General features: G+C 59.4%; 2 protein-coding genes across 3 annotated transcripts in view; one reads left to right on the top strand and one right to left on the bottom strand.

Moving 5' to 3' along the window:
• The first annotated feature begins 87 nt into the window (after positions 1-87).
• On the top strand, positions 88-9,245 carry IDH3G (isocitrate dehydrogenase 3 (NAD(+)) gamma). Of its 2 annotated transcripts, XM_011375529.2 has the most exons (13): positions 88-264; positions 3,974-4,012; positions 4,367-4,378; positions 4,609-4,706; positions 5,153-5,265; positions 6,552-6,612; positions 6,716-6,848; positions 7,004-7,137; positions 7,469-7,571; positions 7,664-7,810; positions 8,548-8,642; positions 8,726-8,786; positions 9,072-9,245. In XM_011375529.2, the coding sequence occupies exons 1-13, from the start codon at positions 184-186 to the stop codon at positions 9,171-9,173; spliced, it is 1,179 nt and encodes a 392-aa protein (XP_011373831.1). In that variant the 5' UTR covers positions 88-183; the 3' UTR covers positions 9,174-9,245. The 2 variants fall into 2 exon arrangements, with proteins under 2 accessions (XP_011373831.1, XP_011373832.1); XM_011375530.2 differs by lacking the exon at positions 4,367-4,378.
• A 122-nt stretch (positions 9,246-9,367) lies between these two features.
• Positions 9,368-13,798, bottom strand: part of SRPK3 (SRSF protein kinase 3) — a 5,655-nt gene continuing 1,224 nt past the window's right edge. The window contains exons 6-14 of the mRNA XM_023520642.1: positions 12,216-12,322; positions 11,965-12,130; positions 11,823-11,848; positions 11,181-11,310; positions 10,667-11,094; positions 10,131-10,238; positions 9,993-10,062; positions 9,814-9,906; positions 9,368-9,713 (exon numbers count right to left, since the gene is read on the bottom strand). Coding sequence (XP_023376410.1) covers positions 9,529-9,713; positions 9,814-9,906; positions 9,993-10,062; positions 10,131-10,238; positions 10,667-11,094; positions 11,181-11,310; positions 11,823-11,848; positions 11,965-12,130; positions 12,216-12,322 — 1,313 coding nt within the window. The 3' untranslated portion in view covers positions 9,368-9,528. The remainder of the gene's footprint in view (positions 9,714-9,813; positions 9,907-9,992; positions 10,063-10,130; positions 10,239-10,666; positions 11,095-11,180; positions 11,311-11,822; positions 11,849-11,964; positions 12,131-12,215; positions 12,323-13,798) is intronic.

Raw genomic sequence — 13,798 nt, 5'->3', positions numbered from 1 at the left:
TGGGCGCCCCCAAGATGGCGGCGGCGGTGGCGCTCCCGGCGCCAGGAGGGGGCGTAGGAACCGAGGCGCTGCGCGCGTGCGCACTGCCAGGCCTGCGCCCTCTCCTTGGAGTTTGCGCCCCTTCGAACTCTCGCGAGAGCGGTGTCTGCCTGTCGGGACGTGCTGTGGTTCTCACTTTCCGTCATGGCGTTGAAGGTGGCGAAGGCCGTCGGCGGCTCTGCGAAGGCAGTGCTCAGGCCGGCACTCCTCTGCCGTTCTTGGGAGGTGAGAGTAAGGAGCGGGCTGCATGGAGAGCCGCGTTCACCAGGGGTCCTCGCCCCTCGGCGGGGCTGGATGGGGGGGGCCTCCGTTCCCAGAGCGTCCTGGAGCCTGATTGGCTGCAGGCCCTGCGGGCGGGCGGGGAGAGAGCTGCGTGCCGGTATTGATTGGCCGTCTTCGTTGTCAGTGAGGGGATTGGCTAAAGTTGGCCCTGGTCCGCCTTTCCCAGGGGTCTGCGTCCTGTGGCGGGGGAGCTTCGGCCAGATGGGAAGAGTGGGCCACTGTGGCCCGAGTGTCGCTTCCCTAATGTCCCTGTGGGACCTCTCCCAAGGCGGTCTCGTGTCTTAGCCCGCCTCGTTTTTACCGTTTTGAGAATCCCTTTCCCGGCCGACTTTCTTTCTAGGGTTTCCCTCTCGTAGACTGCTTGGCCACATGTCCAGGTGGAGATGGAGAATCGGACTTTGTCAGTAACCCCAAACTCCCAAGACATTCTTATAGCCCCAGCGCCCCCCCGCCCCGCAGACGCCTGGAATGGGAGGGAGCTAGGGTTTCTGAAGCTGGTGGGGTGGGAGGCCACCGGAATCTTCGTTATTCAGGTCCGATTTCTCTCTCTTTATACAAATGAGGATGATTTTGTCCCTAGGTGGGTTGGAAGCCATCTGAAGCATCAGTGAGCCAGGACTGGCCCCAGGAGGACAAGAGAGATGATTTCCAGGCCTAGCTACCTCACTGACCCACTGTGTGACCTTAGGCCAGGCACCTCTATCTGGGCTTCAGTTTCTCTTTCTCAAAGGATCCAGCCAACTCTGACATTCCAGAACCCTGCAACTTTGCTGCCACTCCTTGTGGACATATCTGCCATGTTTCCCTTTTCTGATCCCTGGGAAGGATGGCCCTGTAACAGCTTATACTTTATTAAGGTCTGTTTAAAATGCCGACTTCCCTTATCTTGGTGATGAGAGGCTTTCCAGAGACCCTGATGACTCTGGCAGTTAGGCTCCCACAGGGTCTGGGTGAAGACATTTGTCTCCTTGACCTCCCTTGCGTGCGTGTTTGTGTCCATGTTGGGTCGGGCAAGGGGGGCTGTGAACAGTTGGTAGCCAGGCAGTGCCTTGCCCTGAGACTGGCTGTCCTGGGTATGGCAACCTTTAGAGATCTTTGGTCCCACTTATTGGGACCTTGTGGGGAAACATGCAGCCCCTATTGACACTTGATCCAACAGAAACATGCCAAGCAGGGTAGCCTCCCTAAGCTGTGGAGTATGGGAGCCCTTTGGCGAGAACACATACTATCCTGGACTCCTTTGTTTCTGCGGCACCATCAAAGAACGGAAGGCTGATAGCCCACTCCCCTGCTTGACGAATGAGCAGGGGCCTTTGCATTTATCTCATCCTGCCTCATGCTGAGCTCCTTTTGATGGGTGGCTTCACAGGGTGGCCTGGACGCGAGGCAGAAACTTTGTAACCCCCTAAGGAAGGTGTCTGCATCTCTCCAGAGCAAGGCCAGGGAAGGTCTTGATCCTGAGAGCTCTCTGCGTCTTTGACCGAAGCCCAAAGGAACATCTAGCACAGGGGCCAGGTAGAGGTCCAGCCTTGGTGATGGCGACGTGATGTAAGGCAAGGAAGGGGGTCGCACAGATGTACAGCCAGACCTGGTGCAAGTGCTGGCTCACCACCATGCCAGAGTTACCTGTCCAGTGCCAGCGGACTTAAGAGGGCCAAAGCCCAGGAGGAATTACTGCCGGGAGTTGCAGGGGTCAGCCCAACATCCCCCCATTGGACACCAGCTTTGAACACGGGCTGTTGGGGTGCAGGGGCACATATGCTTTTGCACAGCCCTGTGTGCCCTGCTAGGTACTGAACAGCTTGCGTACCTCCTCTCGCTTAGTCCTTCTATCAGTCACATAAAGTAGGCACCTGTGTTCCATAGCTTTCGGGTGAGGATGGGACGCTGAGCAAGGTAAGCCGTTTGCTGCCAAGAGTAGTGGATGTGGATTTGGACTGAGGTCTCTTTAGCCCCAAAGCTCCCCATCTCTTCCTTCATTTTCTGATATGCTCATTCATTCAGAAGATGTTTCCTGTGTCCTAGCTCTGGGCTAGGATAGTAGGGGACTAGACAGACATGGCCCGCTTTCAGGGGCTTAGGGATTGAGGAGGGAGCAAGGCAGCAATAACATAGGGAGATTATGGTTGGAGGGGGAGGAATTGAGGTAGGACTTTGGGAGCCTGGGGGGTGGGGGAGGGACCGATAGCTCAACAGCCTTAGGGCTTCAGGGAAGGCTTCCTGGAGGGAGGGCAGGCTAAGCCCCCTTCCACAAGTTTGTATTGAGAGTCTACAAATAAGATGAATCCAGTTACTGACAAGTGCTAGAAGGAAAACAAAAGCCCTGAGTGTGCCCGTGGCTGCAGATCCAGGGGCGTCATGGGTCAGCAGATATCCCCGGAGCCTCTCGTCCTAGCAGTCGTCCCCTCCCCCCAGCTCTTGGCTTGGGTGGGTGAGTGGCACAGCTGTGCTGCCCAAGCTTGTGTAAGTGGGCGCCTTGTGAATGCTGGCCAGGAGACCCAGACAGGGACGGTCAGCCTCTGCCTGAGCTTTCTAGACTTCTAGCAAGAAGGCACAGGTTTTTGAGAAATGGCCATGGTGACTGTGCCATCGGCTGGAATGCTCTGCCGCTGCTCCAGTAGGAAATTGGCAGGGCATCCCCAAGTGACAAGGAGGACCGTGGCTCTGCCCCTGCCTCTTTGGATTGAGGGACACCCAGGTATGTTCCCAGGTGGAACACAGCACGGAGGAAAGTGTGCAGCCTGTAGACCCCCTCCAGTGGGACCTGGGGCGTGGGCTTCTCCCTTAAGGACAATGAGGCAACTCCAGATGGATCACTTCTCAGCACCTGTCCTATGGCTCGGTGGCTTTTGCTCTGAAGCTGTCAGGCATGGCACCGCTATGGCCAAATGTGGCTGTTTCTGAGTCAGGCTTGGGAACATTCGTCATCCATGTAGGCCATGAAGCGGTTTTGTAATCCTTTATAAAAGCCTTCCAAAAGGTTGGTGTCTGTTATTCTAAAAACGATTGACTTTTTCCCTGCAAATGTGCTTTAGATTTCTGATTTTGGAAGGCCATCCCCCACAGTGCTGAGGGTGCCTGTCTCTGTGTGGACCTGGGGGGGGGGGGCGGTGCTCAGCAGCAGGGGAGCTGGGTGCTTTGTCTTCTGATCGCCATGTTCTGGATTTTCTCCATGTTCTGACCATATGCTGCTTTTGTAATAAAAACGATCAAGAAATGGTAAAAAGCTTGTCATGGTGGCCCTGGGGTTTGTTATCATAATTTCCCTGTTGTACTGTATTCACTGTGCCAACTTTTCCACGTTATGCACATCACCGAGCAGGAACAATTGGCCAAAAAATAATCAGAAACAACGAAAAGAGGGGAGAGAGACTTAAACATTTTTTAAAAAACTGACTGTGGAGCTGAAGGAGGTATAAAGAGTTGTGATGTCCCTCCACCGTGGTCCCTGAGAAATGGGGGCTCTGGAGCCATTTGGCACGTGCCGTGTGCTGCTGTTTGTTGGACAGTGTGCATGAGTGAGGTGGACGGGGCGACGTGGAGAGAGTGACGTGCGGGACCTGTCTGGGCACGGTGGGGACGGTGGCTCTTCCTTGCCAGATTGACTTCTGGGCTAGACGGCAGCCATTAGCGTCTGGGTTCTCTTCTCCAGGTTCGAGGTGCCCACGACGCCCCCCAGAGGAGCTTCTCAGTAAGTACCTGCCTAGGTGCGTGTGCGTGACGATATGTGTGCGCTTGCACGTGTGTATATTTGCGTTTGTGCATGTGTGCACCCGTCAGTGTGCATACATAGGTGTGTGTATGTACTGTGCATGCACGCACACCATATGTACACATGTGTGCGTGTGCTCGTGTGTGTGCCGTGCCTCCTTGCTCCTTGGCCCTCCGTGTCCTTCCCTTTATGGCACATTCTCCAGAGGTCACCCACCCGTCCTCCTTACCTCCTTACCTGAACTGTGCTAGACAGCATCTCACGGAAAAGGCACAGCCTTGTTCCTCCAACCTTGGCTGATCCGAGTCTTCTTCCTTCCTGTTCTCACTCTAGCAACAAACAATTGTAAGTATCCTCCTCTGCCTGTTTAGATTTGGGGCTTTTCATTGCTTTGGGATCGACCCGAGTCTAGGCAGGGCAGGGACTGCTTCCGCTGCTGTCATCCTGGGCCCCCTGGGATGAAGTGGGGCACAGGGCTAAGGTACCCCAAGGTGGCACCTGATGACTGGCCAGCCCAGCAGGTCAGTGCTGGTGAGAGGAAGTGAACTAAAAGCCCGCCTTCTTCCTCCTTCCAGCCTCCATCTGCTAAGTATGGCGGGCGGCACACGGTGACCATGATCCCAGGGGACGGCATCGGGCCGGAGCTCATGCTGCACGTCAAGTCTGTCTTCAGGTGTGGAGCCCCGGGGCCCGCCTCCCCTTGACCTGTCCCTCTAGGAAAGGCTGTGCCCCAAGCCCAGCCAGGGGGCACCCTGAGAACTTTGTGCTAGAGGGACAGTAAGCCCAGAAGCTTACTTGCTGGCACTCTGCCCAAGTGCCCAGTGAGCCAGTGGCAGGAGGGCTGTAAGCCCAGGTTTTTCGTCCAGGTGCTGGAGATCCCACCAGGCTGGCATGGGCATGGGGTAGGTGGCACCAGTCCTACTGTGTTGTGCAGTTCAAGCGAGTCCCCATGAGTCGTCGCAGGTGGGCCCGGTCACCTCTCAGTCAGAGCCAGGCCAAGGTGGGCAGCATGGGCGGCAGCAGGAGAGAGGCCTCTGCAGCCAGTGGTTCAGATAAGGCTTCCTAGAGGAGGCGCGAGGGAGGTCCAGGGCCAGCTGCCCTGACCTGGCCTTGCCCTAGGCATGCGTGTGTGCCAGTGGATTTTGAAGAGGTGCACGTGACCTCCAATGCTGACGAAGAGGACATCCGCAACGCCATCATGGCCATCCGTCGGAACCGCGTGGCCCTGAAGGGTGAGCGTGGGGGTCAGGGTGGGGTGCTGTGCACGATTCACTTACCTCTGAGCTGGTTCTTGTCCCGGGGCCTCATGGCTCTGACTTCAGGGCCTTTCTGGCTGGGGAGGACCCTTGTGCTTGGAGAGTGGACAGAAGCCTCTGGGGACCCGTCTGTGCTGAGATTCTGAGAGCTCGGTGGCACTAGGCTGTGCAGGGGTCTGTCTCACTCCTCCTTCCCCTCTCTGCTGGGTTCAGCTTTGACCCTCAGAGTCTGTCTTCACAAACCAAGTGCCACAGAAACAGTTCTCAACCTCTGCCTGCTGCCTTGGCTCCAGCTGGCTCAGCTGTAGATGTTGCAGACAGGAATTCTAGCTCCTCTCAAGTTTGCCTTGGTTTGGTCCAGGTTCTTAAACTGCTTCCATCAGTTATTCTGCAAACTTTAGCCTATCACCTGCTTGGCATGAGGAATGTGTGAGCCTGGGTGGAGACCCAGGACCTGGCAGTCAAGTGGAGGGGCTGACATGCCAACCACAGGGTGCCCGGGACACTCTGGATGAAGGCAGTCCAGGCAAGGCATGACTCAGGGGAGCTGGTGGCCCTGGTGGACCTGAGAAAGGCCACCTGCACTCAGCACCCTCTTACTGCCTTTTCCAAATGTCTGCCCTTGCTCTGGGTGCCCTGGGTTCAGCCAAGGCCAGGCTGTGGCCTTTTCTAGGCAGCCCCTGCCCACCCCTGGGCTTGCGCAGCGCCTTAATGCAGGGCCTGATAGTAAACGTGATCAAGGTTAGCTTGCTGGTGCCAGCCTGGCCAAGCAGCCTGTTAATAAGCAGAAGTGTTCACTTTCTATCCAGCCAGACCCTGGTCTTGCCATTCCTCTTCCAGGGTCTGGCAAGACCTCCTGGTCAGCTGTCAAGCCTCATTCATTCATTAATTCATTTATTCATTAAGTATTGAGTGTCTGCTATGTGCCAGGTGCTCTTCTAGTTCCTCAGAACCCATCAGTGAAGCAAACACACGTACGTACGTGTACACACACACGTGCGCGCGCGCGCGCACACACACACACACACACACACACACACACACACACACACCACACCACACCACACCACACCCCCCCTCATGGAGCTTATGTTGGAAGTTACACTCTGGTGTTCTGTGAAGTATTACTACTGCCCAAAACAGTCTTCTCTGGTTGGAGCCGCCTTTGGTGCGTGTTCCCTGGTTCAGGAGGGGGAATATGGTGGCACAGCCGAGCCTGGGGGTCCCTTTTACAGACCGCCTGTCTTGTTTTTGTCCTGCAGGCAATATTGAAACAAACCATAACCTGCCGCCGTCTCATAAATCCCGCAACAACATCCTTCGGTGAGAGCCAGGGGCACGGGACAGGGGCTCGGCAGGGCTGGGGTGGGTTGTGCCAGCAGAGCGTCCTGGCACTGGCTGGCCGCCCCTCTCTCTGTGCCCCCAGCACTAGCCTGGACCTCTATGCCAACGTCATCCACTGTAAGAGCCTGCCGGGAGTAGTGACCCGGCACAGGGACATAGATATCCTCATTGTCCGGGAAAACACAGAGGGCGAGTATAGCAGCCTGGAGCATGAGGTGAGTGAGGCCAGGGCTGTCCCCTCACTCTCTCGGGTCATGGGGGCCAGGGATGAGCCCAGCCAGGGTCAGCAGGAAGGAAGGCTGTGCCCAAGGAGTTTGCGCCAGAGGGCAGGCTGGCACAGAACCTTGGTCTCTCCCTGTCCCCTTCTCAGAGTGTGGCAGGAGTGGTGGAGAGCCTGAAGATCATCACCAAGGCCAAGTCCCTGCGCATTGCTGAATACGCCTTCAAACTGGCCCAGGAGAGCGGGCGCAAGAAAGTGACAGCCGTGCACAAGGCCAACATCATGTATGCACCACGCCCCTGCCATGCTCCTGCCCATTCTGCCAGCAGGCTTGAAGCAGCTGAATTCAGCAGCCTGCTCAGACCTGCTCTCACGGACTTGGGACCCAGGGCCCTGGCCACCTACCAAGGGGCCACACCCAGGGTGCCCTGTCGCTTCTCTCCCTGTCACGGCCTTGCCCCACTGCACACTTAGGGGAGGTGGAGCAGGATTCTGCCCGTTTCGCAGATGGGGGCCTGGCTAGAAGATAGAGCCCAGCCTCCCATGGCTGTCGGCACACCCTGTCCTTCCAGCTGACATTGCAGTGGCCAAGCTGGTGTCCTGTGTTCCCCCTAGGAAACTGGGCGATGGGCTCTTCCTCCAGTGCTGCAAGGAGGTGGCAGCCCGCTACCCCCAGATCACCTTTGAGAATATGATCGTGGACAACACCACCATGCAGGTAGTTAACCTGCCGGGCTCCGTGGCCACCTGCCCCAGGTGCCCTGAGCTTCTCGTGCTCAAGCTCCTGTCTGCGCCCTCCTTGCCCTGCAGCTGGTTTCCCGGCCCCAGCAGTTCGATGTCATGGTGATGCCCAATCTCTATGGCAACATCGTCAACAACGTCTGCGCAGGGCTGGTTGGGGGCCCTGGCCTCGTGGCTGGGGCCAACTATGGCCATGTGTACGCCGTGTTCGAGACGGTGAGTGCTGCCGGTGGCGCCAGGGCTGCTGGCATTTTTGAGCGATACCTCATGTACCGTCCCCTCCGCCCACTGAAACTGCCCAGTTCAGTGCTTTTTAGAATATTCAGAGTTGTGCAACCATCACCACTAAGTCCAGAACCTTCTCATCACCCTAAAAAGAAGCCCTGTACTTGTCAGATGTCACTTTCTTTCCCCCGCCTCCAGCCCCTGGCAACCACTAATCTGATTTCTGTCTTACGAATTTGTTGTAGGCATTTTATATGAGTGGAATCCCATAGCACATGGTCTTTTGTGACTGGTTTCTTTTTTAAGGTTCATCTGTGTTGTAGTGTGTGTCGATACTTTATTCCTTTTCATAGCTGGGTAATAATAGTCCATGGTATAGATAGAGCACATTTTATTGATCTCTTTTTTGGTTCTTTTTTTTTTTTTTAAATTTAAATCGAGGTGAAATTTGCATAACAGCGTGAAACTATTTTAAAGTGAATGATTTAGGGGTATTAAGTATATCCACAGTGTCGTGTAACCATTACTTCTGTCTAGTTCCAGGACATTTTTATCACCCCAAAAAAGAGACCCCGTCCCTATTAGCAGGCACCCCCTATTCCCCTTCCCCTAGCCCCCACTGATATGCTTTCTGTCTCTGGATTTGCCTGTCTGGACTCTTCACACAAATAAGTTACACTCCCCGCATTCTTACAGTCGCCACCCCTCTGTCGTCTTGCCTCTTCCAGGCTACAAGGAACACAGGCAAGAGTATCGCCAATAAGAACATCGCCAACCCCACGGCTACGCTGCTGGCGAGTTGCATGATGCTTGACCACCTCAAGTGAGTGACTTCTCGGTGCCTGGCCGCCAGCCCGCAGCCAAGCCCCTAGGCCCCGAGGACTGAACGCTGCTCTCTCTCCTTAGGCTACACTCCTACGCCACGTCTATCCGCAGGGCCGTCTTGGCATCCATGGACAATGAAAACGTGAGGCTCCTCCCCTTCCCTGCCCCCTAACCCCTTCCCCAGCCCTGGTTGAGCTGGTGTGATGCCTGAGAGGCTAGAGATGGTGACCTGGCACTTCTTGCTGCCTCCAAGGAGAAGATGGTGCCAGGTAGGGTAGGGTTTCTGGGCCTTAGCTGGTACCACTGTCCTCTTGGTGGCGGTTCCAGCCCCTGCAAGCCACAGGTGACGGTGGGCAGCCACCTGCAGGGTAGGGGTCGGGTGTTGCTGGGGTCCTGCTCTGTGCCCAAACTCTCCCATCTGTCACAGATGCACACCCCAGACATCGGGGGCCAGGGCACCACATCGGAAGCCATCCAGGACATCATCCGCCACATTCGCATCAGCAACGGCCGGGCCGTGGAGGCGTAGACTGCCCCCCTCCCCTCTCAGCACCCCAGCTGGCTTGCTGGGTGGACCCAGAATAAATCAGTTTCTGCCCCAGCCCTCAGCTGTGAGTTTATGTCACTTCAGGATGCTGGCGTTTGAGTTCACACTTTATTAAGAAAAGAAACATGCACGCTTCCCACAGAGCTCTGTGAGGGTTGGGGACAGAAGAAATTGAAAGAGGGGGCCTGGCCCTAGCATGTCTGCCCTGCCTCGGTGGGCATGCGCTCACACCCTCAGGGCAGGAGAGGGCAGCTCCTGCAGGGTGACAGGAGTTGTCCATTTTCCTTGAAGGCACTGAGAGGCGGGGTCTGGGGCAGGAACGGGGAGGGTGGGGCGCCTAGGGGTTGAGCCAAGGATGCTGGAGGCAGTCGGCCGCGCTGGCCCGCTTTTCGGGGATGTACTCCATCATGGGCAATAGGAAGGCACTGAACTGCGTGGCCTGCTCCAGGGGCCACTCGTACTTCTCCATGAGCACCTCGTAGAGGCCCCAGCGCTTGAGGTTGTGGATGTGCCGCAGCTCCCCTGGGGCGGGCGACAGGCCTCAGTTAGGCGCCGCCAGCAAGGCCTCCAGTTCGGGCCATGCTGCCCTCGAAACCCAGGGTCCCTGCCCCTTCGGCCTCACCTCTCCGGTTGAAGAACTCCCGGGAGTAGCGGCCTGAGAGGGCGAAGGCCGGGGGGATGTCTCCCAGGAGCTCCACGATGTGTGCGATGTGGTCTGGGGACAGAGTGGAGGCTGGCAGGCGGCCGGGAGGCCGGGGGTTGGGGGGACAGGAAGCCGAGCCCGGGCCGTGCCCGTCCTACCCTCATCACGGCTGTAGTCTTCTCCAGAGTGCGGCTCGAACAGGTAGTCGCCGGTGGCCAGCTCGAAGGCCTGGAGAGGGGAGTGCGTGAGGCTGCTGGCTGGTGGGCTGGCCCCCGGTGGGCGCAGCCCAGGCCTACCATGCACGCCGTGCTCCAGATGTCGGCTGGGGGCCCGTACTCGGCACCGATCAGCACCTCCACGGCCCGGTACTGCCGCGTCTGGATGTCCTCAGTGAAGTGCTTGTGCTGGAGGCAAGCGGAACCCTGGGGAGGAGCGGGGGCCACAGCGGGCCTGCCCCCCCAATCCCCCCCAGTCGTCTCCTACTTTCTCTGAGTCACGCACCCAAGCAGCTCAGTGGGGCTCGCTCTGAGCCTCGGGGTCCCCAGACGTCCCAAGAGGAACTGGCCAGGGAACCCGAGGCAGAGGCTGGCCCCTTCCCAGTGGCCCCCCGCCCCTCGCCGTGGGCCTGGTTCTGCTGCCTGGGTGGTGCTGCTTCGGGTTCGGCCCTGGGTCTGCGGCATGAGCCAGACCTCGGGGTCTGGTCAAGAGGACTGCAGGGCGAACCCTCGCTGCACGAATGGTTGAGTGCCCATGCGGCCCCGGTGGGGCTTCCTGGGTGCGTCTGTGCCCCCACCCTGGGCAGGGCACCCAGTTCTCCAAGGTGCACTCATACCACCCAGCAGGCATTGCCCAGGTCTGCAATCTTGATCTTGATCTTGTCTGCATTTTGGGGCTCTAGGGGGTTCACCAGGAGATTCGAGGCACCAAAGGGTGCTGGGAAAGGAAGAGAAGGGAGAGACTGAGCCAGCCGGGCCTCTGCCTCCCCGCCCGCCCGCCGCCCGCTGGCCCTGTCCGGCTTACTGCTGGGCGACAGGAGGCCCCCAGTCTCCCGCTGGTTGGAAGAGCCTGAGAGGATGGAGCACGAGGTGGGAGAGAAAAGGGAGCCGGAGAAGCCTGAGGTCTGGGAGCCGGGGCTGAGGCTGCGGTCGCCCCCAGGGGCTGGGGACGAGGAGGCTGGGGAGGGGCCAGCCCTGGCCCCCCCAGGGTGGCAGCCGGAAGAAGAGGTAGAGCCGCTGCCCCCCTCTAGTCTTGAGCTAGAGTCTGGGGAAAGGGGCAGAGGTGGTGTGTGAGCTGCTGCCCCAGTGGCCCGCGTTCAGCAGTCCGGGGGCGCCCCTCCGGCCCCTCACCCTCGGCCTGGGCGGCTGCCTCCAAGGCCTCCAGCCTCTGCAGGTCCCGCAGCCGCTCCTCCAGCAGCCGCTTCTGCTGTTTCCGTTTGCGCCGCATCTTCTTCCTCTTGTTTTTTGACAGCTTACCCGGCTGCCATTAGAGCCAGGGTCACCCCAGGGTTCTTGTCGCCCATCCCTCGACCAGCCGGAGCCTCTACCTGTGGCCCACACACCCCACAGGGGACAAGGCCTCCGGGCCCCGGGGTTCCCGTAGGCGTCGGAGCGAGGCACAACCCCTCTCCAGACCACCCCTTGGCGTCAGCGTCTCACCCACCTCCTGCCCTTCCTCCTGCCTCCACTCTAAGCTCGAGGTCGGGGAGGAGCGGATGGCCTGCCTCTGACTGGGTACCTGCCTGCCCTGGGGGGCAGCCCTGGCCTGTCCCAGCCCAAGGTGCCGTGTCCTTCCACTGAGGCAGTGGTGAGCCCAGCAGCCACCAAGGGCACTTTGGGGCGTGTGGCCCACCGGGTACCACCCTCGCTGGGGCCTCCTGGCCTTCGGAAAGCGCCACTGCAGGGGTGATGGGGAACGCGAGGAGGCTGAGGAGGCGAGCTCTGAGGACACGGGGAGACGAGGCACAGGAAAAGAGGGGTGCCGCGACTTACCCAGACCTCCTGGGGGGCAGTGCTGACTGTGGGGGCAGGAGGGGCACAGTGTGGGGTGGGGGGTGAGGAGAGAAAGGAACAGAGGCTAAGGCCGGGGCTGAGGCCCACAGGCCCAGCCCCGGCCCCACGCACGCTCTCGTACCCGTGGAGCGGGATGGGGGTGGCGCCCCTGACTGCTGCCATTCTGTGGCCTCGGCGGCCAGGCGCCTGATGTAGGTGTCACCCACACACAACAGGATGTTCTCGGGCTTGATGTCTGTGTGGATGATCTTGCACTTGGTGTGGAGGTAGTCTAGACCGTGTAGCACCTGGGAAGAGCCACTCCTGAGCCCCACCAGCCCCGGCCGGGCTGCCTCCCGTTGCTGCCGACGTGGGGTGTGGGCTGCTGCTCACCTGCCTCACGATGCTCTTCACGCAGGGCACAGGCAGGCCCTGGTAGTTGGACTTGATGATCCACTTGAGGAGCTGGTGGCCCAGGACCTCCAGCACCATGCACACATCTGGGGCTGGGAGTGAAGGGTGGCTGGCAGGCACACAGTTGGGGCACAGACTCCACCCGCTCTCAACCGGGGTTGGGGAGCAACCGGGCTTGGATAGTGCAGAGCTGTGCCTGGACGATCCTGGTGGTCACCACCAGTCCAGTGTCATAGTGTCCCTGTCATGCCCAGGAGTGCCAGTTGGACGGTACATCCTATGGTCATTCTACAGAGGGCACTGGAGGAGCAGACACGGGGACCTCAGGCCAGCCCCACCCCTACGCCCGGGTATGCCACAGGCGGTGGCCCCCGCCATTGGGGGTAACTCAGCGACCTGGTATCCACTCCCCCCCATAAGAAAGTAGTGAGGGTATTTTGAAGACAAGCGTCACTGGAAGGCGTAAACTCCCATCACGCAGACCAGCAAACGGAGGCCCTAGTAGCTGGGAAGGCACAAGCTACTCCCCCTGCTGCCGTGGTGCTTTGCTCAGCCCCACAAGGATACGGACTCCATTAACCCCTGAGATCCTGAAGTCATCGATGAGCTGCACAATGGTCTCTCTTTTGGGGTCACTGGGGTCACTGTCTCGGACCTGGAGCAAAAGCCAAGGGGCCACGGATGGTGCCAAACTGCCCCTCACCGGCCGCTCCCGGCGGCGGTCCCCTCTCCCACTCTGGCGGGCCACTGGAAGAAAGGCCACCGGCCTCTCCTTCGCCGGCTCCGCCAGACTCACCCACTTGGACAGAGCCACTTGGAGCCTGGCCTTCTGGGGGCCCCACGCCCCCCGCCCCAGGAACCCCTGCAGGCCTGCACCCACATGGCCAGGCCCCGGGCAGCTCCCAGGGAGCTGGGAGTCGGTAGGGGAGGCGCCTCACACATTTCAGGAGCTTGATCTCATCCACAGCTGTCTCTGTGTAATGCCCGGCGCTCTTCACCACTTTCAGGGCCACGAAGCGCTTGCGCCTGCAACACGGACACTTGCATCGGCTGCCAGCCCCGGCCAGACACACGGGCACATGGTGGTGGCCACAACCAAGCCCAGAGGCAGGATTCCAGCTGGCACCGGGCGCTGGGGGGCAAAGGGGACACTCACTGGATGTCCCAGCACAGCCAGACAGTGGAGAAGTGGCCCCAGCCCAGCTTGCGCACCACGTGGTACCGTCCATTGAACAGGTCGCCGATCTTCACGGGATAGTAGCCGCCTGGGGAGAGGAGCCAAGAGTCCATGGGAGCGTCAACCCTCTGGCCCCTTGGCCCAAGTGCACTGGCACCAGCACCCTCCTCCTCCTGGAATGTCCTACCCCCTGCAGCGGCACCTGGCCATCTGTGCCCCAGGCCAGGCCTCACCCTTGCAGTAGTCCTTGGGGTCCTCCTGTTCCTCATCATCAGAGCCCAACAGGCCCTGCAGCATCCGAGGCGCCGCAGTGGCGGGAGCTAGTTCGGAGCCCGAGGACTCGGGCCCGCAGGAAGCCTGTGAGCTGCGGGCGGGTTGGGCCAGC

Source organism: Pteropus vampyrus, unplaced genomic scaffold (assembly GCF_000151845.1).
Source record: "Pteropus vampyrus isolate Shadow unplaced genomic scaffold, Pvam_2.0 Scaffold275, whole genome shotgun sequence".
Classification (NCBI taxonomy): domain Eukaryota; kingdom Metazoa; phylum Chordata; class Mammalia; order Chiroptera; family Pteropodidae; genus Pteropus; species Pteropus vampyrus.
The sequence above is the reverse complement of the archived record's forward strand: the minus strand, read 5'-3'. Positions and strand labels throughout refer to the sequence as shown.